The sequence below is a fragment of the Sapajus apella genome, unplaced genomic scaffold, assembly GCF_009761245.1.
Source record: "Sapajus apella isolate SASKATOON/1434 unplaced genomic scaffold, GSC_monkey_1.0 scaffold64, whole genome shotgun sequence".
In the NCBI taxonomy this organism is placed as follows: domain Eukaryota; kingdom Metazoa; phylum Chordata; class Mammalia; order Primates; family Cebidae; genus Sapajus; species Sapajus apella.
The window spans coordinates 2492546-2520400 of NW_022437004.1; the positions used below are offsets into that span (position 1 = coordinate 2492546).

Here is a 27855-nt window from a genome sequence, read left to right on the forward strand (position 1 = left end):
CATCCAGGTCACTGCAAATGCTGTTAGTTCATTCCTTTTTATGGCTGAGTAATATTCCATTGTATACATATACCACAGTTTCTTTACATATTGATTGATGGGCATTTGGGTTGGCTCCACGATTTTGCAATTGTGAATTGTGCTGCTATAAACATCCATGTGCAAGTATATTTTTCGAATAATGACTTCTTTTCCTCTGGGTAGATATCCAGTAGTGGGATTGCTGGATTAAATGGTAGTTCTGCTTTTTGTTCTTTAAGGAATCTCCAAACTATTTTCCATAGTGGCTGTAATAGTTTACATTCCCACCAGCAGTGTAGAAGTGTTCCCTGATCACTGCATCCACACCAACATCTACTGTTTTTGATTTTTTGATTACAGCCATTCTTGCAAGAGTAAGGTTTTGATTTGCATTTCCCTGATTTTTAGTGATATTGAGCATTATTTCACATGATTGTTGGTTATTTGTATATCTTCTTTTGAGAACTGTCTATTCATATCCTTAGCCCACTTTGTGATAGGATTGTTATTTTAAGTGAAGTAATTTAGGAATGGAAAACCAAACATTGCATGTTCTCACTGATATGTGGGAGCTAAGCTATGAAGATGCAAAGGCATAAGAATGATATAATGGACTTTGGGGACTTAGGGGAAAGAGTGAGAGGAGGGCAATGGATAAAAGACTACAAATACGCTGCAGTGTATGCTTCTCAGATAATGGGTATACCAATATCTCACAAATCTCCACTAAGAAACTTATGTAACCAAATACCACCTGAACCCCAATAACTTATGGAAAAATAAAATAAAATAATAAATGCATTTATTTTTTAAATTTTCTTATTTTACAAGATAATGTTGTACAGGTAAAATATTATTGAAAAATAAGCTTGCCTTACAAAATTCAAAAGATAGAATGCACAATGAAAAGTATGTGTCCCTTCAGTCCCTAATTCCATCTGATTTGTCCCAGAAGGAGCCAATAATAGCAGATTTTCAGTAATCCTTCTAGAGATATTTTATGTGTATATTTGCATGTTTGCATGTAATAATTGCATTTTACCTTGGTGATAAGATAACACACACTGCTTTGCATCTTGCTTCCTTTTTCACTTTATAATGTATCTTCCAGACTATTCTGTAGTAGTCAAAATAGAACTCCACTGACAATTTTTATACTGGTTATATAATATCCCAGTATTTGTACAAACTAAAATTTATATTACCAATCTTACATGAAGAACATTCACATATTTTCCAATATTTTGCCATTAAAAACAATGCCTTAGTGGACCCACTATTTGTAAATGGTTTTGCAAATTTATATTTCCTAAAAGTGAACATGGTTATTCAAAGTGTGCATGCATCCATTCTATCTCACGTGGGCCAGGCAATAATATCCTTCAGTAAGTACTTTTTATATTTAAAATGTTGCTGAATGAAAATGGAAAACATACAGACCAAAAATATGTCAAAGTATGTATCCACAATCTACAATATTTTATTTAGAATTCTTTTTAAATAGTGAACTTACACCTTTGACAATCTGATTAAATAATTTACCATCCTCAGAGAATACTGAAGAAACTATCGCGTTGCCAAGTCTGTCCAAGGCTTGTGCAATCCAGGGTCTATTATCACTTTTTGTAGTATCAATCTTATTTTTTAATTGATTTATCTCTGCATTCATCTCCTCAGATTTCTTCTTAAATCCTTCTTCAAGCAAATTCTTTTGGGCCTAAAAATATGTAAGGAGGAAAGTAAAAATTTTAAAATCCCTATTCTTTTAGGAATTGCATTTTGTATTTAAAAATTTTGTTGAACAGTCTTAATTTTACTCCTAAAAACTATTTCTCAACTATCAGAGAAGAATTTGGACCTAGACATTGTGAGGAACCATAGTTTACAACTTTATTAATACTCATCTACTATTATGATTTTGTTATGGTCCTAACACAGGTATGAGGACAAATGCTATATATTCCTGCCCCAAAAGTGCCATTTGAGAGGTAATCATTGGTTTGATTGCATAAATTCAGTCTTACTTGGGTAGCATGGTCACCCATATCAAAAATAACAGGAATTTATAAGCTGATCTAAAATCTCTTATGAGGGAACTTTCAGATGGACAATGCAAGAATTTCCCCTACACTGTGTGCTAACATGGGCAAGTTATCTATACAGGGAAACAACTGCAGCATGTTTAGAGATTGTTCCTTCTGTGTCTATTTAAGTCTAGAAATTTGAGAGAGTTGCGTATCAGAATGGATCTACCTCATGGTGTTTGGGAGGTAGTAGAGCTGATAATATGTGTTACCGATAAAGCAAACCAGTTTCTGCTCATATCGAATACACGTGAGTGGACTACCTGTTTAAGTAGGACTCCTGAGATTATTTTTAAAATCTCCCAAAATGGCAACTTGAACCCTATTTACATTCTCCAAGGACTTGTAGGGGCCATAGTCAACCTGCATTCTTCAGGATCTAAGTATAGAGCAGAAATCAAAGCCATCTTTAAAAAATTTTAAAGGATTCATCAGGACTTTTAATAACTCCCAAGAAGCAAATGGTGATGCGCTTCCTTGCACGATCCTGCTGTAACCTTCACCAGCCCTTCCTGAGGTACCTGGGCAATGATCATGTGGCCTGCTGAGGGCATGGACAGACTTACCTCCAGTTTATGGTCCAACATCATATTCTGCTCTCTCAGTATGTGTTCTCTTTCCTTCTCCAGCTTCTCTTTCAGTTGGGCTATATTTTCCTTAAGAGTCTTCTCTTGAGCCTCCATCTGTTGCTGCTGCTCCTGTAATTTCTGTTTTAAAAGTTCCTGTTCCTTCTCAGCTGCTTCCTTCTTGGCCTTCTCCACTACCCCATGAAAGTTTTAGAAAGAGAAGAAAATAATAGATGAAGACTCATCTCTACCCTTCTGAGCTCAGAGATCAAACCAACTTTGAAAGCTGGGGGGACAGGAAATCACAGAATTCACTCTGGCTCACATTATCAAGAACACATTTCAGAATGTGATGGGAAAGGCCCTGCCTGGCTGGCTGATGTACAACCATAACCACAGCTCCCTTGGAAGATTAAGCAGAGTGTATGTTCCACAGAAGAAAAAACTCTTTATTTTGGGAAAGTCTTCTTGGTGGATCTGTCAGAAAGCATTGCAGGAATCTACCCATCTTGCTATAAGCTGAGACCTGCCCCATACCTGCTACTGCCTTTTCCCGATCAGTAAGGGCTTTATCTGCCTGCAGGATGGATTTCTCTATTGCTGCCTGAGACTGCAAAAATATCTGGAAGATCTCTCTTGCCTGTGGAACAAAGAAAAAGTCAAAAACTTAGATTTCTTTAAAAGACTAAGTTCTTGAAAATCTAGGTTCTGAAGATTAATGTTACATAAATATGTCCATATAATTTTTATGTTTCAAATTCTGCAGTGGCTCCCTATAAAGTGTGCAAGCTCCTTAGTGACCAGAGGCCCTCCTCATCTCCTGCTTCCTGTCTCCCTCCGGGTCCTCTTCCAGTGCTACCTCCCTGTAGCTGTTCTTGGTTACAGCCATTCATAACTAGGTACAGTTCTACAATCCCACAATCTCTAATGCTTTTATATATTTGCCTTCCAGTGTGAAATGCTGCTGATATGTGCTGTTACTTTTTCCTGTTACTCGCTAACTGGAACTTTAGGCAAGTTATTTAATTGTCTTTGGGCACTAAGTTCCAACCTATAAAATTTCCAAATTAAGGATGCTTCTTAAAGTCATTTGGAAGATTACATTAAAAGGTCTAAGAAAATAGTTTAACAGTATGCCTGAGGTTACAACCGTTGAATATAAGTTAATTGTATTATTACTAATACTACGCTTATTACCACCACCTATGCATCCCATTTTCATAGGTCCATAAGTGTTATTGCTCTCTATGTAATTGTCTATTTCTTTCAACAGATGAATATAAGTTAATGGTATTATTACTACTATTACGTTTATTACAGCCACCTATGTATCCCATTTTCATAGGTCTATAAGTGTTATTACTGTGTATGCAATTGTCTATTTCACTCTCTTATTTTGATCAGATTGGAGCACAGACTCTGATTTAACCTTGTAAATAGCCAGCCCTTTCCACACGAATAATTTTTGTTCTGTCTCTCCCAGATTTCTAAGAGTGTTATTCTTTCTTTGGGAATAAACATTTCGTTTTTTTTAAATATATATTTTCTGGGAATAAACATTTCTATTCTAATAAATGATAAAGAGTGGACATCAAAAACTAAGATGTTATGCTGTCCCACTGCTCTCTCATTATGGCTGGTGCTGAAGATTCCATTTACTCCATCCTATCAGCTTCCCATGCTCTCCTTATTCCTCACCTTTACTCCTTTCCTGGGCACTTGCCAATAGTCCTGTTCAATCTTTTCCTTTGTTTCCATGTAGAGCTTGTACCCTCCAGGAACAGAGAAACTTCCTGCTGAAATACTTTCCATTAGGGCCTTTGAGAGCTCATTGAGTTTGGCCTGGCAGTATTGAACAGATGACTCTTCATTCTGCAGCAAGAAATCCCCCTTCTTATTCACTATGATTCTCTGCAAGGGAAATGTAGGGAGATGTCACCAGGAAAAATAAAAAGAGGACACGAAATTCTACAAAATCTTGTAGAGATGGCAATCTAACTGAGGTCTACATGAGAAAAACATTCTAGTGGAGTAATTGTGGACTAAATCAGAAACACAAAACTTGAAATATTCACCACTGTGAAAACTCTTGGTAAGTTTATGGGTTTTTCTCAGGTTTCTCATCTGTGACATGATGGGATTGAATTCTATAATCTCTGGTTTTTTACAGCTGTAGCATCTTGTGCTCCTTGTCATTAGTGGTACAATGATATAATAAGGAGAACTATAATTTGAACAACGCCCTAGAATGAGGGTCTGGTAAGATACGTGTTGGTTCCTGGGAAAGGCAGACTGTGTTCAGAAAAAGCGCACCACTCAGGGGTAACTTGTGGGTGTTTAGGGCAGCTTTAGAATCCTTAGAAGTGTCCACTTAAGGAGGATCTTAGGAGTTTGTACTGATTTTACCTCAGTTATCCGAAAGTTTTTAGGATAAGTGCCCAAGTCTTGAGGAGATAAAAGAGGGATACGTAGTCTTTTGAAACCCTATTCTTCATGAGAATCCAAGGTAAGTTATTTCTCAGTAAGAGATGAGCCTTGAGATCAATAAAGGCAACTATAAGCGACATTCTTCAAAGGGAAAGATCATGAACAGCAATGACTGAGACAGATTACCACAAGCATCTTCTGGAATTCTTGGTTTTCATCCTTGAAGGAGTGCTCCATGAAGACTGCAATGGCTTCCCTCTCACAGGCCGTGTGCACATCCAGCAGCTCCTGGAGTGTGTCTGTGGGGAACCTCACCCGCTGGGCCATCTGCTGGCTGTAGTGGTCGGCTGCCCTCTGCACAGCAGCTGAGTTCTCCCGCTGGGCCAGAGTTGTCACCGCATTCTCCAAACAAGGCACTGCGCCACTGTTGATGGTGTCTACATAGGTCAGCACCAAAATCCCTAGCCCTGAATAAACCAGGAAATTCAGATAATAAATATGGAGTTGAAGCTCAATGGGATCCAGGACTCTAAGCACGCACGCACGCACACACATACACACACACACACACACACACACACACACACACACGCACATGTCCCATCTCTTACCCCACATACATACACACACACTCCTACCTGCTTCTGCTATTATCACTTTCAGTTTCTTATTGGCTTTTCATTATTATAGTTCTTCAGACCGCAGTGATAAAAAATTGGAATATCTACTTTCATCTAACATACTAGAGGACATTGGAAATATAATTTCTCATTTAGAAAATTATAAGGAAGATTTTTACACAGGTAAATGATAAGGCAGGGTAAATCTTATTACATTTACTCCTAATTCTGAAGCTACCAATGGATTTTCATGGACATATGGGCTAATATTTATTCCCAGACTTTTTTAAACTTCCAAAATATCTTTGGTATTCTCTTTGCAAAGAATACTAAACACATAGGACTTCCCCAAAGAAAAAAAAAGTATATATCTGTTTTATACCCAGTTAGTTATTTCATTATAGGTGGAGGTATATTTTAGATATCTGGAATCCACAGATATCAGTAACAAGATTTGCAATGTCAGAGAGGGTAAATCGCAATAAGTCAGATAAAATACATGTTTCTTCATGAAGTATGAATACCTGTATACACATAGTACTATATAGAATCAAACAAAAATGCTGAAAAACACATTATGCAACATATTCAACACATTAGGCCCCACTAAAATGTAAAAAGGAGACTCACGATTCCCTGTGATCATGATTCCCTCTTTGAGGGTCTTGGTCCTTGCATGTGTAAAGATGTAAGAACAGAAAATGTTTGTTTGCTCCAGGAATTTAGGATCCAGTTGCTTTTCAGACACCTTCTCAATATTGGCTAGAAGGTCTTTGTCATTTGTTGGCCGGTCAAAGACAAAACACTTCCGTCTTGGAAAGAAATGCCTGATGCATTCCCTGGGCAAATTGGACATTTGGGCTTTGGGATTCCCACCTTAGGGATAAGAAAAACAGAGAATATAGTGAAAACAGTCTTGGTATATGAGACCTAAAGATATTTTTGACAGAGTTTGTTGTATCTTTATGGTCTTCTACATTTATAGAACTCCTTTAACACAAATGTTCAATACTTCTTTGCACATCAAACTTGTAACATTGCTATAACTTTGGTAAGAAAATTCGGGAGACTTCAAATTATACTGCTTTGGTTACAAGGCTACAGTAAGCAAAACACCGTGGTACTAGTACAAAAATAGACACAGTGACCAACGGAACAGGTGAGAGAACCCAGAAATAAAGCCACACAATTACAACTATCTGATCTTTGACAAAGTCTACCACAAGCAAGCAATGAGGAAAGGAATCCCATGTTCAACAAATGGTGCTGGGATAAATGGCTTAGCCATATGCAGAAAAGTGAAACTGGATCCCTATCTTATTCCATATCCAAAAATTAAGTCAAGATATATTAAAGCCTTAAATGTACAACCTAAAACTATAGAAATCCTTAAATACCATTTCGGAAATTCTGGACATAGGCCCTACAAAGATTTTACAATGAAGATGACCAAGAGGAATTGCAACAAAAACAACAATTGACAAATGGAATGTGATTAAACTAAAGAGCTTCTGCACAGCAAAAGAACTACCACAGAGTAAACAGACAAGCCACAGAATGGAAGATAATATTTGTAAAGTATACATCTGTCAAAGATCTAATATCCAGAATTTGTAAGGATCTTAAATGACTTACCAAGCAAAAAATGAACAATCCCATTAAAAAGTGGGCAAAGGACATAAACAGATACTTTACCAAAGAAGACATACATGTACCCCACAAACATACAAAAAAAATGCTGAACATCACTAATCATTAGAAAGATGCAGGTCAAAACCACAATGAGATATCATCTCACAAAAATCTGAATAGCTATTCCTAAGAAGTTAAAAAAATAACAGTTGCTGGCAAGGTTGCAGGGAAAAGGGAATACTTATACACTGCTGGTGAGAATGTAAATTATTTAAGCCACTGTGGAAAGCAAGTTGGCAATTTTTCAAAGAACTTAAAACAGAACTAACATTTGACAAAGCAATCCCATTATTGGGTGTATACGCTAAGGAACAGAAATCATTCTACTGTAAAGACACATGCACGTGTAGGTTCACAGCAGCACTATTCACAATAGCAAATACATGAAATCAACCTAAATGTCCATCAATGGTGGACTGGATGAAGGTAATTTGGTACATATACAACATGTAATACTACATAGCCATAAAAAATGAATGAAATCATGTCCTTCACTTCAACATAGATGAAGCTGGAGGGAATTCTTCTCAGAGAATTAATACAGAAACAGAAAACCAAACACAGCATGTTCTCACTTATAAAGTGTGAGCTAAACATTGATTGTACATGGTCACAAAGAGAGGAACAATAGACATTGGGGACAATGTGAGGGTGGAGGGTAGGAAAAGGGTGAGGATTGAAAAACTACCTATCAGGTTCTCTGCTCATTACTTGTGTGATGAAATGATCTATACACCATACTCCACAACATGCAATTTACTCAGGTAATAACTTGTACATATAGTCTCTGAACATAAAATACAACTGGTAAGAAAAAAAGAGAGAGAGAGAGAAGAGTCTGAGACCTAATCTCTCTGTCTGTCTGTCTGTCTCTCTCTCTCTCTCTTGCTCCCTCTCTTGCCATGTGACATTCCTGGAACCCTTTCTCCTTCCACCATGTGTAAAAGCTTCCTGAGGTCCTGACCAGAAGCAGATGCTGGTGCCATGCTTGTGCAGCCTGCAGAACTGTAAGCCAAATGAACATCTTTGCTTTAAAAACACCCAGTCTCAAGTATTCCTTTACAGCATTGTAAAACGAACTAACATACACATACATTTTTATTTGCAGGCATTTCATTGTAATTTCATGGCTAACAATCATCTAGTCAATTGTTTTCCTAAACACAGAAAAGCAGTGGGCAAAATAAGGATCACAAGTATCTGTTCTTTAGAAAGTCTTAGCACCCACTATGGACCATTTATAATTTGAATGCTAAAGAACAAATTATATAAAGAACACATTTGTCTTGAATAATTTCTCTCTACTTTAGGCTCTACTTTTCTTAACTAAACTCAGCTCTAGTCCCAAGAGCTTTTCAACATACCCCTCACTGCCCATTTTTACAGACCTCAATCTAAAACACAAAGGCAACCCTAGAGATGATTGACAATGTTTAGCAGACCCCATACCCAACTGGACCACCCACAACCCAGATCATGCACTGATACCTTGAATCAGCTTTAAGGCATTCTCCAGGTACTGATCTTCTGTGATAGGGTAACCGTTCAACTTTAGCTCCAGGGTGAAATCCCGTACAGTCCAAATAAAGTCTGGGAAGAAACTCACAAACTCTGTGGAATTTTCTGCTTTATCTGAACTTGGGGATGACTTCGACTTAATTAGTTCTGTGAGCTCTGTCACATAACTAGGACTTGGTTAAGGAAAAGAAACCCCCTGTCCACAATTGCCACATTTCCTTTATAAAAATGTTATAAACACTTTCTTTTCTTCTGTACCTCCTATGCTGTACCAATGGTAACTAAATGAAAGGAAAGGAGGAAATGACTTGATCTTTATTCCCATAAAGTCAAGCAAAACATGGTGGTTCATTTCCTGGAAGGATACTGCAGCTGCTCCAGGGCCTGGTGATTGATGGTGCTCATGCTATTATACACAAAAGTGCTGCACAGGAGAACAGCCAGGGCAAAAATCCAGGAGTCATTCTTAGGGTCACCCTAAAAAGCACATTAGAGTAAGGGACTTAGGAGTGCAGTCTTTAGAAATTCGTGGAGACATTTAGTTTATGAGTCTTTCTTTTATGATTTCAGCTAACGTTCATGCTGTACAAATAGAACAGACATAAATGTAAATAATAGCTTTGATAATTACAATATGTATTCTCATCACAATTTCTTTATATGTAAAAGGGTTCTAATCTTTATAGGGTTTTCTTTTTCCTCAATTGCATGGAATTGTACGTATAGAAAAACTAGTACTGCATCTGCTTCTAACTTGGGTATTCATGATGGATATCAGCACTTCTTCAGTCTACACATATTTGTGGGCCATGAGCCATACAAAATTTACCATAGTAGACATAGCTGGGATTCTAATTATATCTAATTAAATTCAACAAATATTTATAAGCACTGCAAATGTTTCCCACTGTTCCTATGTTTAGAAAAACAAATTTAATAATCACACTTTTACTCTCAAGATGGCTGTTTCAAAGCAATGACAAACATTCAAAACAATAAATTCAATAAAAATAACAATATTTATAAAAAGATTACATCTTAGTAATGTATATGGGTGGAATTTACAGCTATAATATTAAATTTTAAAATATGTCTATCAAGGAAGATTCGTGCAATTAAAGTTGGAAAAAGTGTGTGTGACATGAAAGTTTCCTGGAAGTCATGAGCTGATTATGAATTGGTAGAATGTGGATTTGAAGAAATGAAAGTGATTCTGCATGTAGAAAGACTCAGAGAAACAAAACTAGAAATTATAGACTGCAGGGGTCTTTGCAATAAGAATAGAGTTTGACTGAACAAAGGATAAGTAGTCAAGATTGGATAGTGAGCTCAGGTACACAGTTGATGAAGGGCAGGACAAGGTTAATTTCTTTATATAAATTATAGTGTTCTAAATTATAGAATAACCCAGAAGTTATTTCTACTCCAAACAGTGTATATAGCTGGTTCTTAGAGCAAATGTAAAAACTGAGATGTAGAAATTTTCACATGGTTCCAGAAGATTCTATGGGAGTCTAGAGGTAGAAAACACTATTCATTTCCTTATTTCTTCCAAACCCTGGTTTTTAAAAAGTAACCAGAATTCTTCTTGGATGTGGAACTCATGACAAACAATAAACTATTTAGACAGAAGTATATCACTGATATGTGGCTTTATAATAATTATAAAAATTACAATGATATATTATTTATTTATTTGTTTATAGAAATAGGGTTTCACTATGTTGCCCAAGTTGGTCTTGAACTTCTCTGGCCTCAAGTGATCTCCCTGCCTCAAATTCCCAAGGCACTAGGATTACAGGCATAAACCACCATGTCCAGGCCCCAGTGACATTCTTTAAGAAATATAAAAAACGATCCTAAAATTAACATGGGACCACAAAATATCCTGAATAATCAAAGCAATATTGAAAAGGTATCACACTTCCTGATTTCAAAACATGTTGCAAAGCTACAGTAACAAAAATAGTATGGTGCTTGGATAAAAACAGGTGTACAGACCAATGGAGAACTCAGAAATAAACCTCTGCATTAATAGTCAGTTGATCTTTGATAAGGGTACCAAGGACACACAATGGGAAAAGACTGTCTCTTCAACAAATGGTACTGGGAGCACTGGATATCTACATGCATGCAGAAGAGTGAAATTTGATCCTATTGCACATCATATATAAAAACAACTGAAAATGGATTAGTGACTTAAATGTAAAACCAAAAACTGGATCCAGAAATCCCAATACTGTGTATCTATCCAAGGAAAATGAAATGAGGATGTTGAGACATCTACACTTCCATATTTATTGCAGTGTTACTCACAATCGCCAAGGCATGGAGTCAACTTAAGTTTCCATCAACACGTGAATGAATTTTTTTAAATGTGTCATGTAAACATAAAACGATTTAGTCTTTAAAAAGAAGGAAAGCCCATCATTTGCAATAACTTGGATGAACTTGGAGGACATTAAGCTAAGTGAAATACGCCAGACACTGAAAGACAAATACGACATGACCTCACTTATATGTGGAGTCTGAAAAATTGAGCTTATAGTAGTAGAAAGTTGAATGGTGGTTACCAGGGAATAGTGGGGAGAGGAAAGAGAAGGCTGGGAGATGCTGGTCAAATATACAAAGTTTTAGTTAGATAGTAGTTGGGAAAAGATATGAAACCATAAATCTACCAAGAAAATATAGAGAAAAAGCTTCTTGGCATTGGTTTGGGGAATGATGTTTTTGGATATGACATCAAAAGCACAGGGAAAAAAAGCAAAATTAGGCAAGCAGGATTTCATCGAACTAAAAGGTTTCAGCACAGCAAAGGAAATAATCAACTTAGTGAAAATGCTACCTACAGAATGGGAGGAAAATATTTGTAAACAGTAAATTTGATAAAGGGTTAGTAGCAAAAATATATAAAGAACTCATGCCAACTCAATAACAAAAAATAAATGACCTCATTGAAAATGAGCAAAGACCTGAATATACATTTCTTAGCAAAAAACCTACAAATGAAAAGCAGGTATGTAAAAAGATGCACAAATCATGAATCAGAGTAGAACGGTGTGCTTGCCAGGGCCTGGAGGTGGAAGAAATGCAGAGATGTTGGTTAAAGAGTACAAAAATTCAGTTATGCAAGGTATACTCTGGAGATCTACTGTATAGCAGAGTGACTATAATTAACAATATTATATTAATTGTAACCTGGAATTTTGCTAAGAGGATACATCTTAAGTGTTCTCACCCCCACCTCCAAAAAAAAGAGAATGGAAAAAACAAAAACCGTACCCATGTGAGGTGATGGCTATATTATTGGCTTAACTGTGGTGATCATTTCACAATGTATATACATATTAAAACATCAAGCTGCATACATTAAGTATATATAATTTTATTTGTCAATTTTACCTCACTAAAGCTGAAAAATAAACAGAATTTCTAACTCCTGTTTGGACACAAAGACTAGAGAAATTTAGAAACTATTTTCAAATAAGTTTCAAACTAACACAAAAAAATATATAAATTGTTCATTTTATATATTAATCGGAAGCTAAATACCAAATATTCATCTTAAAATGTTTGCTGTGGGAAAAACACATACTTTCATAGAACCAGTACAGTTGGAATTGTCTCAAAGCCTTCTGGAATACTATGTGGATAGTTGATTAGCTTCACCATATAAAATATATAAACCTAACTCTCCTAATTTCTACCCTCAAATGCATCCTTCACGTGGTAGCTCAGAAAGTAGATGAGATGCCCTTCCTCATCACCTGGGATTGGGTCAATACTTCTCCTCTTTCCCATCAAGGCACTCTTACAAGCAACTGCACATGGTGAAAGCTGTGATGTGCTGCCTGAATCACAGGTGTCAGCTCTCTTAATGGGAAAGCCTTACAGGGGAGACTTCCAATGAGTAATCAGCATGAGGGATGGAGGCCTGACACCCTTGTTCCAAAAGAGGAAAACTCAAAGAAGCCATTCCAGCTACAGAGCTCCTTGTGGAATTGACAGAGGGCAGGGACTGCATTGCAGTTCAAACTCCTCCATCTCGACAACTTGCTTCTTTCCCAGTCACACAACATTAAATCTGAGTGCATATTATCTGGTCTCCTCTATGACACTGAGTGCCTTTACTTTCTTCACCAATATCTATGCTACTCAGCCCAGCAGCCTGGAGCTGAGCTGCTTAACTAGTTTTTATCAAATTGAATCAAATCATTCACCACAGGGCCAAGAAATAAAAGAATGTTTTACCTAATATACTGAGGCAGAAATTAAAGAAAGAAAATAAAATCATACAAAGGACAGAGATAGGCCCTCTGTGTTGGATTAGAGACAGTCAACTGGCTCAGGCTCTGGGAGGAACCTTGATAAAGTATCTCAGAAGCCAGAGCTAAAGAGAATGTGCTCTGAGAACTTTCCCAACACTCCCTCACTGCCTGGAGGAAAACATAAATTTTCTCCCTAATCCTTGCCTTTGTAGTATAAGTAAACCTAAGAATTTATAGATATCTGTTTCCCATGTATTGCTTGCCTGTTTTGTATCTAAATAACACAGTGAAGGTCATGAGAAATACCCAAACAGGATAGCAGCTGCAAACATCAAAGAAGGAGGTTAATGCAGAGCCCTGCAGGACTGGTCTGCACCAGCCTGGACTCAAGGCCACTGGGCCCACATACCAAGAGTCACGAGTAAGCCTGTCACTGTATTGATTAACTGCTTTTTTTCTCGCTTCTGTAAACTGGCTTCTTTTTGCACCCTAAGATACATAAAAAGCCCTCACTTTGTTTGTCCAGGGCTCAGTCCTTTGCATGTGAATCCACTGAGCTGGTGTACACCTTAAATAAATCTTCCTGTAACCTCATCCAGTTTCCTGATTTCCTGCAACAATACCATGATATCTAATCTTATAGAAAAGTCTCATTCAAACAGGCCAAACTTTGTCTCACTCACTATAGTTGGATTTCTAGGTTTCAGAAACAGATCACAGCAGTTAAACTACAAGGTTCATAAAGAGTTTAGGAGAATATCCAGAAAGAAAAGAATGTGTCTGTGACTATTTTCCTTACCTTTTCCACATCGCCCAGACCCTCAGTGTCCAGAAGGACCAGGGTGTGATTTGGCTTGAAGGGGTGGGGCACACACCACATCCAGATGCCCTTAGTTTCAGACTGCACCGTGGATCCCAGAGGGAAGCCTGCAGGGAAGAGGAGGAAGCTAAGCACAGGGACAGCAGAGCAGCCAAGCAGTCCTGGGGCCACAGTGTCAGACTGGTGGATTGTAACTATCCCAGCATAGAAAATGGTACTTTCTGTATTTCCTTGAGAATGGCTCTTTCTGTGAGTCATCTACTTCAAAAAGCAAGAGACATTAAATGGGATAATGATCCAAGCAAGGGCTCAAAATAGAGATGAAGAAGAATCCATAAATCAGACAAAATTGAGGTCACTGATAGCAAGAACATCTTAAAAAGTGGTGAGGTTTGGATATAGTTTGGAAGCAGACCCGAGATGGCTGAATAGGAGCAGCTCTGGAGTGCAGTTCCCAGTGAGAACAACACAGAGGGTGAGTGAACACTGCATTTCCAAATGAGTTATTATTGCCCATAGACCAGGAGATTCCTGGGCTGAAAAGTGACACGAGTTTTCAGCATGGCTGTTTCAGCAAGCACAGTGGGTCTCCACACAAAAACTCACACAAATCTGGGCGGCTGTTTCAACTGGCACCTGGAACACCTGAGAGACAGAGCTGCCCATTCAACGGAAAAAAAGGGGGCTGAAACAGGGAGCCAGGTGATCTGGCTTGATGTGTCCCACCCCCACGAAGACCAGCAATCTGAACCACTCTGAATTGAGACTTTCGCAGCAAGCGCAGCTGGACCTGGGACATTCCAGCTCTGTTAGGGGAAGGGCATCTGCCATTACCAAGGCAGTGGGCCACTACCAAGGCAGTCCGCCATTACCGAGGCAGTCCGCCATTACCGACACAGTCCGCCATTACTGAGGTAGTTCTAACTATACCTCTATAAACAAAACCACAAGGAAGTTCACATAGAAGCTGGGCAGAGCCCATGACAGCTCAGCAACACCTCTGCGGGCAGACTGTGACTAGGCTACCTCCTTGCTAGGCAGGGCAGCTCTGAAAAAAGGCAGCAGCATGTCAGGAATGTATAAATAAAGCCCCACCTTCCCAGGACAGAGCACCTGGGGAAAAAGGTGGTTATGAGTTCTGCTGCAGCAGACTTAAATGTGCCTGCTGAGCAGCTCTGAACAGAACAATGGAGCTCACAGCTCAGCACTTGAGCTCCCATATGGGACAGACTGACTCCTCAAGCAGCTCCCCAACCACCGTATATACAAAGAGTCAACTCATAAAGGAGAGCTCAGGCTGACATCTGGCGGGTATCCTTCTGGGACGAAGATAACAGAAAAAGAAACTGGTAGCAACCCTTACTGTTCTGCATCTGCAGCACGTGACCCCCAGGCCAGCAGGGTCTGGAGTGGACCTCCAGCAGTCCTACAGCAGAGGGGCCTGACTGCTAGAAGGAAAACTAAAAAACAGAAAGAAATAACTTCATCATCAACAACAAGGACGTCCACTCAGGGACCCCGTCTGAAAGTCAAGAACTACAAAGACCACAGGTATATAAATCCACAAAGATGGGAAGAAACCAGTGGAAAAGGGATGAAAACACCCAAAAGCAGAATGCCTCTCCTCCTCCAAGGGATCACAACTCATCACCAGCAAAGGAACAAAGCTGGATGGAGAATGAGTCTGATGAATTGACAGAAACAGTCTTCAGAAGGTGAACAAACTTCTAACAAACTTCTCTGAGCTAAAAGAACATGTTCTTCCCCAATGTTAAGAAACTAAGACTCTTGAAAAGGGGTTTGATGAAATGGTGATGAGAATAAACAGCTTAGAAAGGAATATAAATGAATTGACATAGCTGAAAAACACAACATGAGAACTTTGCGAAGCACACACAAGTTTCAATAGCCGAATTGACCAAGCAGAAGAAAGGATATCAGAGATTGAAGATCAACTCAATGAAATAAAATGAGAAAGCAAGATTAGAGAAAAAAGAGTGAAAAGAAATGAACAAAGTCTCCAAGAAACATGGGATTATGTGAAAAGACCTAATCTATGTTTGATAGCTGTACCTGAATGTAATGGAGAGAATGAATCCAAGCTAGAAAACACTCTTCAGGATATGAAGGAGAATTTCCCCAACCTAGCAAGGCAGGCCAATATTCAAGTCCAGGAAATATAGAGAACGCCACGTGATGGAGAGAATGAATCCAAGCTGGAAAACACACTTCAGGACATTATCTAGGAGAAATTCCCCAAACTAGCAAGGCAGGCCAATATTCAAGTCCAGTAAATACAGAGAACTCCACAAAGATATTCCTCAAGAAGAGCAACCCCAAAGCACATAATCATCAGATTCACCAGGGTTGAAATGAAGGAAAAAGTGCTAAGGGCAGCCAGAGAGAAAGGTCGGGTTACCGACAAAGGGAAGCCCATCATACTCACAGTGGATCACTTGGCAGTAACCCTACAAGCCAGAAGACAGTGGGGGCCAATATTCAACATCCTTAAAGAAAAGAACTTTGAACCTAGAATTTCATATCCAGCCAAACTAACCTTCATGAGCAATGAAGAAATAAAATCCTTTATGAACAAGCAATTGCTGAGAGATTCGTCACCACCAGGCCTGCCTTACAAGAGCTCCTGAAAGAAGCACAAAACACGGAAAGGAACAACCAGTACCAGTCACTCCAAAAATGTACCAAATGATAAAAAGCATCAACAAAATGGATAAACTGTGTCAACAAATTGGCAAAACAACCAGCTAGCATCAAAATGGCAGCATCAAATTCACACATAACAATATTAGCCTTAAATGTAAATGGGCTAAATGTCCCAATAAAAAGGCAAATGGATCGAAAGCAAAACCCCATCAGTGTGCTATATCCAGGAAACCCATTTCATGTTCAAGGATATACATAGGCTCAAAATAAAGGGATGGAGGAAGAGTTACCAAACAAATGGAGAGCAAAAAAAAAAAAAAAGAAAAAAAAAAAGCCGGAGTTGCAATCCTAGTCTCTGATAAAATAGACTTTAAACCAACAAAGATCAAAAGAGACAAAGAAGGGCACTACATAATGGTAAAAGGATCAATGCAACAAGAAGAGCTAACAACCCTAAATATATACGCACTCAATACCACAGCACCCAGATACATAAAGCAAGTTCTTAATGACCTACGAAGAGACTTAGACTCCCACACAATAATAATGGGAGACTTTAACACTCCACTGTCAATATTAGCAATGAGACAGAAAATTAACAAGGATATCCAGGATTTGAACTCAGATCTGGACCAAGCAACCTAATACACATGTACAGAACCATCCACCCCAAATTCACAGAATATACATTCTTCTCAGCACCACATCACCTCTACTCTAAAACTGACCACATAATTGGAAGTAAATCACTCCTCAGCAAATGCAAAAGAATGGAAATCATAACAAACAGTCTCTCAGACCACAGTGCAATCAAATTAGAACTTGGGATTAAAAAACTAACTCAGAACCACACAACTTCATGGAAACTGAACAATGGGCTCTTGAATGTTGACTGGATAAACAATGAAATGAAGGCAGAAATAAAGATGTTCTTCGAAACCAATGAGAACGAAGACATAATGTACCAGAATCTCTGGGAGACATTTAAACCAGTGACTAGAGGGAAATTTACAGCAATAAATGCCCATATGAGAAGCAAGGAAAGATCTAAAATCAACACCCTATTGTCAAAATTGAAAGAGCTAGAGGAGCAAGATCAAAAAAACCCAAAAGCCAGCATAAGACAAGAAATAACTAAGATCAGAGCAGAACTGAAGGAGATAGAGACACACAAAAACCTTCAAAAAAATCAATAAATCCAGGAGCTGGTTTTTCAAAAAGATCAACAAAATAGACAGACCACTAGCCAGATTAAGAAAAAAGAAAAGAGAGGAAAAGAATCAAATAGATGCAATAAAAAATGATAAAGGAGATCACCACCGATTCCACAGAAATACAAACTGCCATCAGAGATTACTACAAACAGCTCTATGCACATGAACCACTAAACCTGGAAGAAATGGATAAATTCCTGGAAACTTGCACCCTCCCAAGCCTAAACCAGGAAGGAGTCAAAACCCTGAATAACCAATAACAAGGGCTGAAGTTGAGACACCAATTAATAGCCCACCAACTAAAAAGAGCCCAGGACCAGATGGGTTCACAGCCGAATTCTACCAGACATACAAAGAGGAGCTGGTCCCACTCCTTCTGAAACTATTCCAAACAATCCAAAAAGAGGGAATCCTTCCCAAATCATTTTATGAAACCAACATCATCTTGATACCAAAATCTGGCAGAGACTCAACAAAAAAAGAAAACTTCAGGCCAATATCCATGATGAACATAGATGCAAAAATCTTGAATAAAATACTGGCAAACCGATTGCAACAGCACATCAAAAAGCTTATCCACCATGATCAAGTAGGCTTCACCAAGGGATGCAAGGCTGGTTCAATATATGCAAGTCTATAAACGTAATCCACCACATAAACAGAACCAAAGACAAAAACTACATCATTATCTCAATAGATGCAGAGAAGGCCTTTGACAAAATTCAACAGCCCTTTATGCTAAAAAGGCTCAATAAAATAGGTATCAACAGAATGTATCTCAAATTAATAAAAGCTATTCACGACAAACCCACAGCCAATGTCATACTGAATAGGCAAAAACTGGAAGCATTCCCTTTGAAATCTGGCACTAGACAAGGATGCCTTCTCTCACCACTCCTATTCAATATAATATTGGAAGTTCTAGCCAGAGAAATCAGGCAAGAAAAAGAAATAAAGCGTATTCAATTTAAAAAGGAAGAAGTCAAATTGTCTCTATTTGCAGACAACATGATTGTATATTTACAAGACCCCATTGTCTCAGCTCAAAATCTCCTTAAGCTGATAAGCAACTTCAGCAAAGTCTCAGGAGACAAAATCGATGTGCAGAAATCACAAGTATTCCTACATAGCAATAACAGACAAACAGAGAACCAAATCAAGAGTGAACTACCATTCACAATTGCTACAAAGAGAATAAAATACCTAGGAATACAACTAACAAAGGACGTGAAGGACCTCTTCAAGGAGAACTACAAACCACTGCTCAAGGAAATAAGAGAGGACACAAACAGATGGGAAAATATTCCATGCTCATGATTAGGAAGACTGAATATTGTGAAAATGGCCATACTGCCCAAAGTAATTTATAGATTCAATGCTATCCCCATCAAGCTACCTATGACCCTCTTCACAGAACTGGAAAAAAAAACACCTTAAACTTCATATGGAACCAAAAGAGAGCCCGCATAGCCAAGACAATTCTAAGCCAAAGGAACAAAGCTAGAGGCATCACACTACCTGACTTCAAACTATACTACAAGGTAACAGTAATCAAAACAGCATGGTACTGGTACCAAAACAGAGATACAGACCAAGGGAATAGAACAGAGGCCTCAGAGGCAATGCCACACATCTACAACCATCTGATCTTCAACAAACCTGACAAAAACAAGCAATGGGGAAAGGAGTGTCTGTTTAATAAATGGTGTTGGGATAACTGGCTAGCCATGTGCAGAAAGCTGAAGCTGGACCCTTTCCTCACACCTTACACTAAAATTAACTCCAGATAGATTAAAGACTTAAACATAAGACCTAACACCATAAAAACCCTAGAAGAAAACCTAGGCAAAACCATTCAGGACATAGGCATAGGCAAGGACTTCATGACTAAAACACCAAAAGCAATGGCAACAAAAGGTAAAATAGACAAATTGGATCTCATTAAACTCCAGAGCTTCTGTACAGTAAAAGAAACAATCGTTAGAGTGAACTGGATACCAACAGAATGGGAAAAATTTTTTGCCATCTATTCATCAAACAAAGGGCTAATATCCAGAATCTACAAAGAACTAAAACAGATTTACAAGAAAACAAACAAACAAACCCATTCAAAAGTGGGCGAAGGACATGTACAGACACTTTTCAAAAGAAGACATTTATGAGGTCAACAAATGTTTGGAAACACGCACATCATCACTGGTCATTAGAGAAATGCAAAGCAAAACCACATTGAGATACCATCTCATGCCAGTTAGAATGATGATCATTAAAAAATCTGGAGATGACAGATGCTGGAAAGGATGTAGAGAAATAGGAACACTTTTACAATGTTGGTGGGATTATAAATTAGTTCAACCATTGCGGAAAACAGTGTGGCAATTCCTCAAGGACCTAGAAATAGAAATTCCATTTGACCCAGCAATCCCATTACTGGGTATATATCCAAAGGATAATAAATCATTCTATTATAAAGACACACGCACACATATGTTCACTACAGCACTGTTTACAATAGCAAAGACCTTGGAGCCAACCCAAATCCCCATCAATGGTAGACTGGACAAGAAAAATGTGGCACATATACACCATGGAATACTATGCAGCCATAAAAAACAATAAGTTCGTGTTCTTTGTAGAGACATAGATGAATCTGGAAACCATCATTCTCAGCAAACTGACACAAGAATAGAAAAACAAACACTACATGTTCTCACTCATAGGCAGGTGTTGAACAATGAGAACACATGGACACAGGGAGGGGAGCAACACACTCTGGGGTCTGTTTGGGGAGGGAATAGGGGATGGACAGCGGGGAGTAATGAGGTTGGGGAGGGATAACAGGGGGCGAAATGCCAGATATAGGCGAGGGGGGGATAGAGGCAGCAAACCACATTGCCATGTATGTACCTATGCAACAATCCTGCATGTTTTACACACGTACCCAGAACCTAAAGTGCAATTAAAAAAAAAAAGCAGTGGGGTTCAAAGTCAGAGAGGAGTGGGTTGAAGAAAGATGCGAGAAGGAAAAAACTCAAAAAAGGAGATTGAGAGAATGTTTTTTGCACTGAAAAGTGATTAAAGACAAAAATAAAACACACACACACACACACACACACACACACACACACACACACACACAACAGGAGTTGCTTGCCACAATGGGATATGAAATTCAGGAAGGGTTTTTAAGATGATACAGGTTCAAACATCTTTGTATGTTGATGGGAACATTATGTAAAGAAAGCAAAATATGTTATAAGAAAAAGGAGACACAATTACAGGAGCCCAGGACTTGATTACACAAGACATGGTAGGATTCTGAGTACTAGTAGAGGATATTTTCCTTAAAGGAAAGAATATGGGGACAGGCTACAGTAAGGTAGTGACTTGGTGGTGAGAATTAGAATGAGAAGTTGGTTTATTGAAAGGAATTGGGTTTCCCCTTTACATGCCTAGGTTAGAGCATTAAAATGCTGGAATCAAGCAATTGGCCTGTGTCCCAGGATACCACTCACCATAATTCTGTCCTGCCAAACGGTTCATCAAGTAGGATTTGCCTGTACGGTACAGTCCAACAATGGCCACCACCACCACTGGCTGAGAAATCTGGTCAAGAATCTGTATAGCTTGCTGGTTCACCGACAGCTTCTCTTCGTTGTTTTCCACCAGGCAAATGGGAGCCAACATGTTGGGTCCAGATTCCATGGCAACGGCCAACCTAGAAGAGCCTCCTAGTAGAAATAAGGTTGCAGTCTCTGCCTCAGTTATCCAAGCACCCATAAATTTAGGATTGATGAGACTTTTGCGTTTCTATGAGACAACATGTAACCCAGCAATGGTGAACTACAAAAGGCTTCCTCCATCATTCCCCCAAATCTGTAATGGTGTTAGTGATGAAGCATATTATCTTATCATCTCCATCATTTTTCTTGGTAAAAATAAAATTCAAGAAATTGTTATCATAATAGTGGGCCGACAGTATTCCAAGACCTGTGATACCTGCCTTAAATATCTGATCTCACTGAGAGCTTGCAAGTTAGAGGTTATAGTACCCAAATATATGCAAATGAGATAAATGAGTCTCACAAAGGCTGAGTGCATAAGTCATAGAGCCAGAATTACAAATCTAGACAATTGCGCAAAATGGCACACTATGAAGTTCTAAGTCCTTCTTCTCTCTTAGGAGACATTAAAAAATGGAAAAACTGGCTAAAATTATCTTATAGAAGCTCTAGAAAATAGTCAAAGGTCTATAGCAACCAAGCAAACGCCCAGTAGAAAAAAAATAAGGCACATTCAAAATGGTGAGAGATTCCATAGTGTTTTAATTGCCCTTTCCCTACCCATTTGCCTCAAAAACATAGTCTTGGTCTGGAGGAGGTGGCAGTCCAGTTTCCACTACCCTTCCCTGAATTGGAGGGAGTAGAACAGACTTTATTTAAAACCTGATATTCTGTCCAGGGGCTATCTTTTCTGTTGTATGTTCTGCCAACTTGGATCTCCAGTATCAATGATTTCTTGTGTATGATGCCGAAACCACCGAAGACTGAAAAAAATAGATACATCACACTTAATCAAAAGTAAAAACTTTTGTGCATCAAAGAGCACAGTCAACATAGTAAAAAGGCAATCCACAGAATGGGAGAAAATATTTGTAAATCACATATCTGATAGACTACATAAAGAACTCCTACAACTTAACAGTGACAAAGTTTCAATTGAAAATGCCCTGGGATGAACATTTCTCCAAAGAGGACCTATAAATGGCCTTAATATGCACTTGAAAACATGCGCAACATCAGTTATCACAGGGGCAATGCAAATCAAAACTACAGTGAGGTATTACTCCACACCCACCCATTAACATAGCTATTATTTTCAAAAAATAAATAAAGCAGAAAACAAGTATTAGCTGGGATGTGGAAAAACTGGGACCTTTGTGTATTGCTAGTAGAAATATGAATAGTACTGCCACTGTGAATAAAAGTATGGTGGTTCCTAAAAAAAAAGAAACAGAGAATTGACATCAAAATATTTCATTTCTGTGTATATACACCAAAAAAAAAAAAAAAAAAAAAAAAAAACTGAAGGCAGGGACTCAAACGCATATCGGCACACCAATGTTTATGGAAGCATTACAATAGCCAAAAGATGAAAACAACCCTAATGTCCATCAAGAGATGTTATCAACAAAATGTAGTAAATACCTACAATGGGAATATTATTCAATCATAAAAGTGTCTGAAATTATGACACATGCTACAACATAGACCAATCTTGAAGACATTATGCCAAGTGAAATAAGCCAGATACAAAAGAACAAATGTTAAATGATTCCACTTGTATGACATACTAGAATAGTCAAATACATTGAGATGGAAAGCAGAAGCATAATTACTTACCATGGGCTGAGGGAAGAGGGAAGGAAGAATCATTGTTTAAAGGTAAAGAGATTCAATTTACAATATTGAATAGATTCTGGAGATGATTGTACAACAATGCAAACATATTAGTGTCACTGAAGTATACTCTTAAAAGTGTTAAAATAATAAATTTCATCATGCATATTTCACCACAAAACAAAAATGTAAATATGAAAGCTTTGATAAACTGACAATCAAAGACAGTGGTTATCTTACAAGTTTTTTGATAAGTAACCTGCAGTAGTAACTTTTTAATGATGATCATACACTAAAACATGCTCTTTAATTTATCAATGTGACTTTATGTGCTCATTTTTTATCTACAGGTTTAGAAAAGTAATGGAAATTGGAGGGAGAAGGGGAAGAAGCCATGTGGGATGAGAAACTTTTAGAGAATACAGCCTATCTTTTTCAAAAGGGAAGTAGGAGAATGTCTAGAATCTAAGGAATTAAAGTACAGGCTGAAGGACTTAGCCTAGAAGGGTCAGGTTCTTGGTGCGAGATACTCCCACAAATAAGAATAAAAAAAGAATTGGAATAACAATACATATAACACTGCATATTATATAGAGAGATAAATTAGAGATATATCGAGAGAGAGATTTATCTCTCTAGACTATATATAGATAAGTTAGAGAGATTTCCTTTTGAGAGATAATGTCACTGTCACTGTTGGGTGAATGAAGGTGAAAGGCATATGAGATTTTATTGTAATTTTTTTAAGGTGAAGTTTAATTCCATAAATTTAGTACTGAAAGTACAATTGTTCTGTAGGTCTCCTGGCACACTTTTTATTGCCATAAAATTAAAATTGTTTTCTATGATATTTATTTTTTATAATCAGAATATGTAAACATAATATTGTCTTCAAATGTCTCAAATACTCACTTTTGTATTTACATGTCAAATATTCAAGATGCATCTAATGCCATAAAAAATACCACTTCTATCATTCACTACGTATGTGGCCTCGACCAAGGACTATCACCTAGCTGAGCCTGTTAATTAAAGGGGTCTGTGAGTTAAATTATACATCCAACCCGGAGGGTGTTTTGATAATAAAATGAGACATTACAAGCTTATATCTTAACATGGCATGCAGCACAAAATAGGATTTCAGGAAAAGTTGAGTTAAACGGAGGTTAAGCTACATAATAACAATAACAATTGGTCCATTAGATTATACAGCTCAACAAAATATGCAAACTGTAAATTACTAAGAAGCAAAAACTACAAATAAATTTTTCACCACAGTGAAACAGTAAAGTTCAAGCATGCTGTTGCTGTACAACCTGCTCTTGTCTGATTCTTCACTGAGGGGAGTGAGGAAAATGGAGATGAAACCTGAGGCCCTGACTTACACAAGGAAATGCATTGTAATGTGATGTGTGATGTGTTCATCGTGTTGCATTGACTGCAACTGTACAGTCCCTTCTTGAAAGTGAATAAAGGAAGCTGTAGGAAGATGCAACTGTAAACTTTATATAAACCAGCTCTATGATTTCTTAGCTGTGAGGAAACCAGAGAACTTTTAAATTCTATTAAATGAAATACAGCTGTTCAATTCTATTCAGGACTGGTTTTCAAACTCTGATGTACGTTAAGAATCACCTGAGGGGGTTGTTCGAACCCAGACTCCCAGGCCTAAGTATCTATCTGTTTAGCAAGAGCTGCAAGTGACTCTGATTTTCCTATGATGAACAAACAGCACGTGTGCACGCCCGCATGCGTGCGCACGCGCGCGCACACACACACACACACACACACACACACACACACACACACACAGAGTTTGGACTATGTAATTATTTTTAAGTAATAAAGGCCAGCAATGTAGGGACTAAATTTTATTTCTACATAGTTATAGAGCTCTTACTCTGAACCTTTCCTAAGTGTGACCATTAGAAAGGCAGAAAAGAAACTCTCCCTTCAGATTATAATTGCCTGGAATCTCCTTGTTTTCTGCATTTCCGGGCCTGCCACAGGGCCTGATAGAGGTAGCCAGGCAGGCGCCCACCAGGGCTCTTTCCAGGCCATTCACTGCCGTCCTGAGTTGATGTTCAGGGAGCAGTATATCCAGGGGGACGCAGCGTGCCTGGATGCTTAAGTTGGACTAAGTTGCATGTACTGTAAACGAAAGCAAACATACCTGCTCTACAGCACCACAGGTCCAAGTTTTCAGTTTTCAGTTGCCTTTCACAATCTCCTTGCACTCTTTCTTCCTTCTACCTTCTTTTGTGTCCCTCCTTTATAAAGGGAAAAAGGAGCTGAGGAAGCTAGTCATTTCCGTAAAAGGGATGGGGCGGTAAAACTGAAATTGAAAGTAAAAGCAATTCATGCAGCTGTTAGGAATTAGCAGAGGCCTGTCTGAATCATCTGACCTGAATTTGAAGAGGGTGTTGGGGGCAGGGGTGAGAGGAGGTCAGAAAAAGCTACGGATTCTGCACACTCACACCTTTGCAAGCACAGTCCTGCCAGCTTTCTTTCGTCCTCCTCATCCTGGAAGGCTCCATGGGCTTTCTTGATACCTCTCCCAGTTAGCTCCCGTTTCCTTAGCACACAAGAAAAGTAGAAAACCATGTTAGAAACGTAAACAAAGCTTTAGGAACCAAGAATATTTTAAGCACTTTTCTCTTAGTGGGGATTCTTGGGTTTCTTTTGTTAATGAATAGCTTTTGATATTTTAAATAAGTTCTCTCTCTCTCTCTCTCTCTCTCTCACACACACACACACACACACACACGCACACACACACAGGTATACTTCAAAGATATTGCAGATTTGGTTCCAGACCTCTGCAATAAAGTAAATGTTGCAATAAAGTAAGTCACACAAAATTTTGGTTTCCCAGTACATGTAGAACTTATGCTTACATTATTATTCTGTAGTATAAGTCTAGTAAGTGTGCAATAGCATTATGTCTAAAAGTAAAATTACATGCCTTAATTTTAAAGTATTTTATTGCTGAATAATGCTAATGATCATCTGAGCCTTCGGCAAGTTGTAATCTTTGTGCTAGTGTAGAGTTTTGCCTCAATATCGATGGCTGCTGACTGATCAGGTTGATAGTCACTGAAGGTTAGGGTGGCTGTTGGCAATTTCTTGACATAAGATGACAATGAAGTTTGATGCATTGATTGACTCTTCCTTTCACAGAAGATTCATCTGTACCATGAGATGCTATTTGATCTCATTCTACCCAGTTCTTTCAAAATAGGAGTTGGTCCTCTCAAATCCTGTCACTGCTTTATCAATTAAGTTGATAAATATTCCAAATCCTTTGTTGTCATTTCAACAATGTTCACAGCATCTTCACCAGGAGTAGATTCCATCTCAAGGAACCATTTCTTTGCTCATCCCTATGAAGCAACTCCTCATCCATTCAAGTTGTTTCATGAGATAACAGCAATTCAATCCCATCTTCAGGCTCCGCTTCCAATTTTAGTTATCTTGCTATTGCCACCACATCTCTAGTTACTTTCTCTGTTGATGTCTTGAGTCCCTTTAAGTCATCTATGGGGGCTGGAATCAACTTTTTCCCAATTCCAGTTAACGTTGATATTTTGACATCCTCCCAGGAATCATGAATGTTCTTAATGACATTTAGAATAGTAATGTTTTTTTCAGAAGATTTTCAATTAACTTTGCTGAGATCTGTCAGATGAATCATTATCTATGGCAATTATAGCCTTACAAAATGTATTTCTTAAATAATAATAATTGTAATTTGAAATTATTCCTTCATCTATGAGCTACAGAATGGATGTTGTGTTAGCATATATGAAAACAATGTTAATTGCCTTATATATGTCCCTCAGAACTCAAGAATTATCAGGTGTATCTATGCAGCCATAAAAAAAGGATGAGTTCATGTCCTTTGCAGGGACATGGATGAATCTGGAAACCATCATTCTCAGCAAGCTGGCACAAGAACAGAAAACCAAACACTGCATGTTCTCACTCATAAGTGGGAGTTGAACAATGAGAACACAAGGACACAGGAAGAACATCACACATCGGAAACTGTTGGGGGGTGGGGGGCTAGGGGAGGGATAGCAGGGGGTGGGGGTATTGGGGAGGGATAGCATTAGGAGAAATACCTAATGTTGATGACGGGGTGATGGATGCAGCAAATCACATGGCACGTGTGTACCTATATAACAAACCTGCACGTTGTGCACATGTACCCCAGAACTTAAAGTATAATAAATAAATTTTTTAAAAAGAAAGTAAAAGAAATATAGATTGGAAATCAATAAATGCATTACTATTTTCAAAAAAAAGAACAGTGATATTTTGAAAGTGTTTTTCTGAACAGTAGGTCTTAGTAGTAGGCTTATACGATTCATTACGCCATGCTATACACAAATGTGCTGTCATCTGGGCTTTGTTGTTTCATTTACAGAGCACAAGCAGAGTATGCTTACATATTTTTTAAGGGCTCTAGGTTTTCAAAATAGTAAGTGAACATTGCATTCAACTTAAAGTTACAAACTACATTAGTGCCTAACAAGAGAGCCAGTTTGACCTTAGAAGCT

General features: G+C 38.2%; 1 protein-coding gene across 1 annotated transcript; it reads right to left on the reverse strand.

Moving 5' to 3' along the window:
• Nucleotides 1–1038: 1038 nt before the first annotated feature.
• LOC116529901 (guanylate-binding protein 6-like) lies at nt 1039–25623 on the reverse strand. Its single transcript, XM_032247811.1, has 11 exons — nt 25467–25623; nt 21410–21625; nt 13996–14123; nt 9296–9405; nt 8899–9095; nt 6349–6594; nt 5285–5565; nt 4370–4582; nt 3209–3311; nt 2672–2865; nt 1039–1738 (listed from the first exon to the last, which is right to left on the reverse strand). The coding sequence occupies exons 2-11, from the start codon at nt 21597–21599 to the stop codon at nt 1502–1504; spliced, it is 1899 nt and encodes a 632-aa protein (XP_032103702.1). The 5' UTR covers nt 21600–21625; nt 25467–25623; the 3' UTR covers nt 1039–1501.
• Between the last annotated feature and the right edge of the window lie 2232 nt (nt 25624–27855).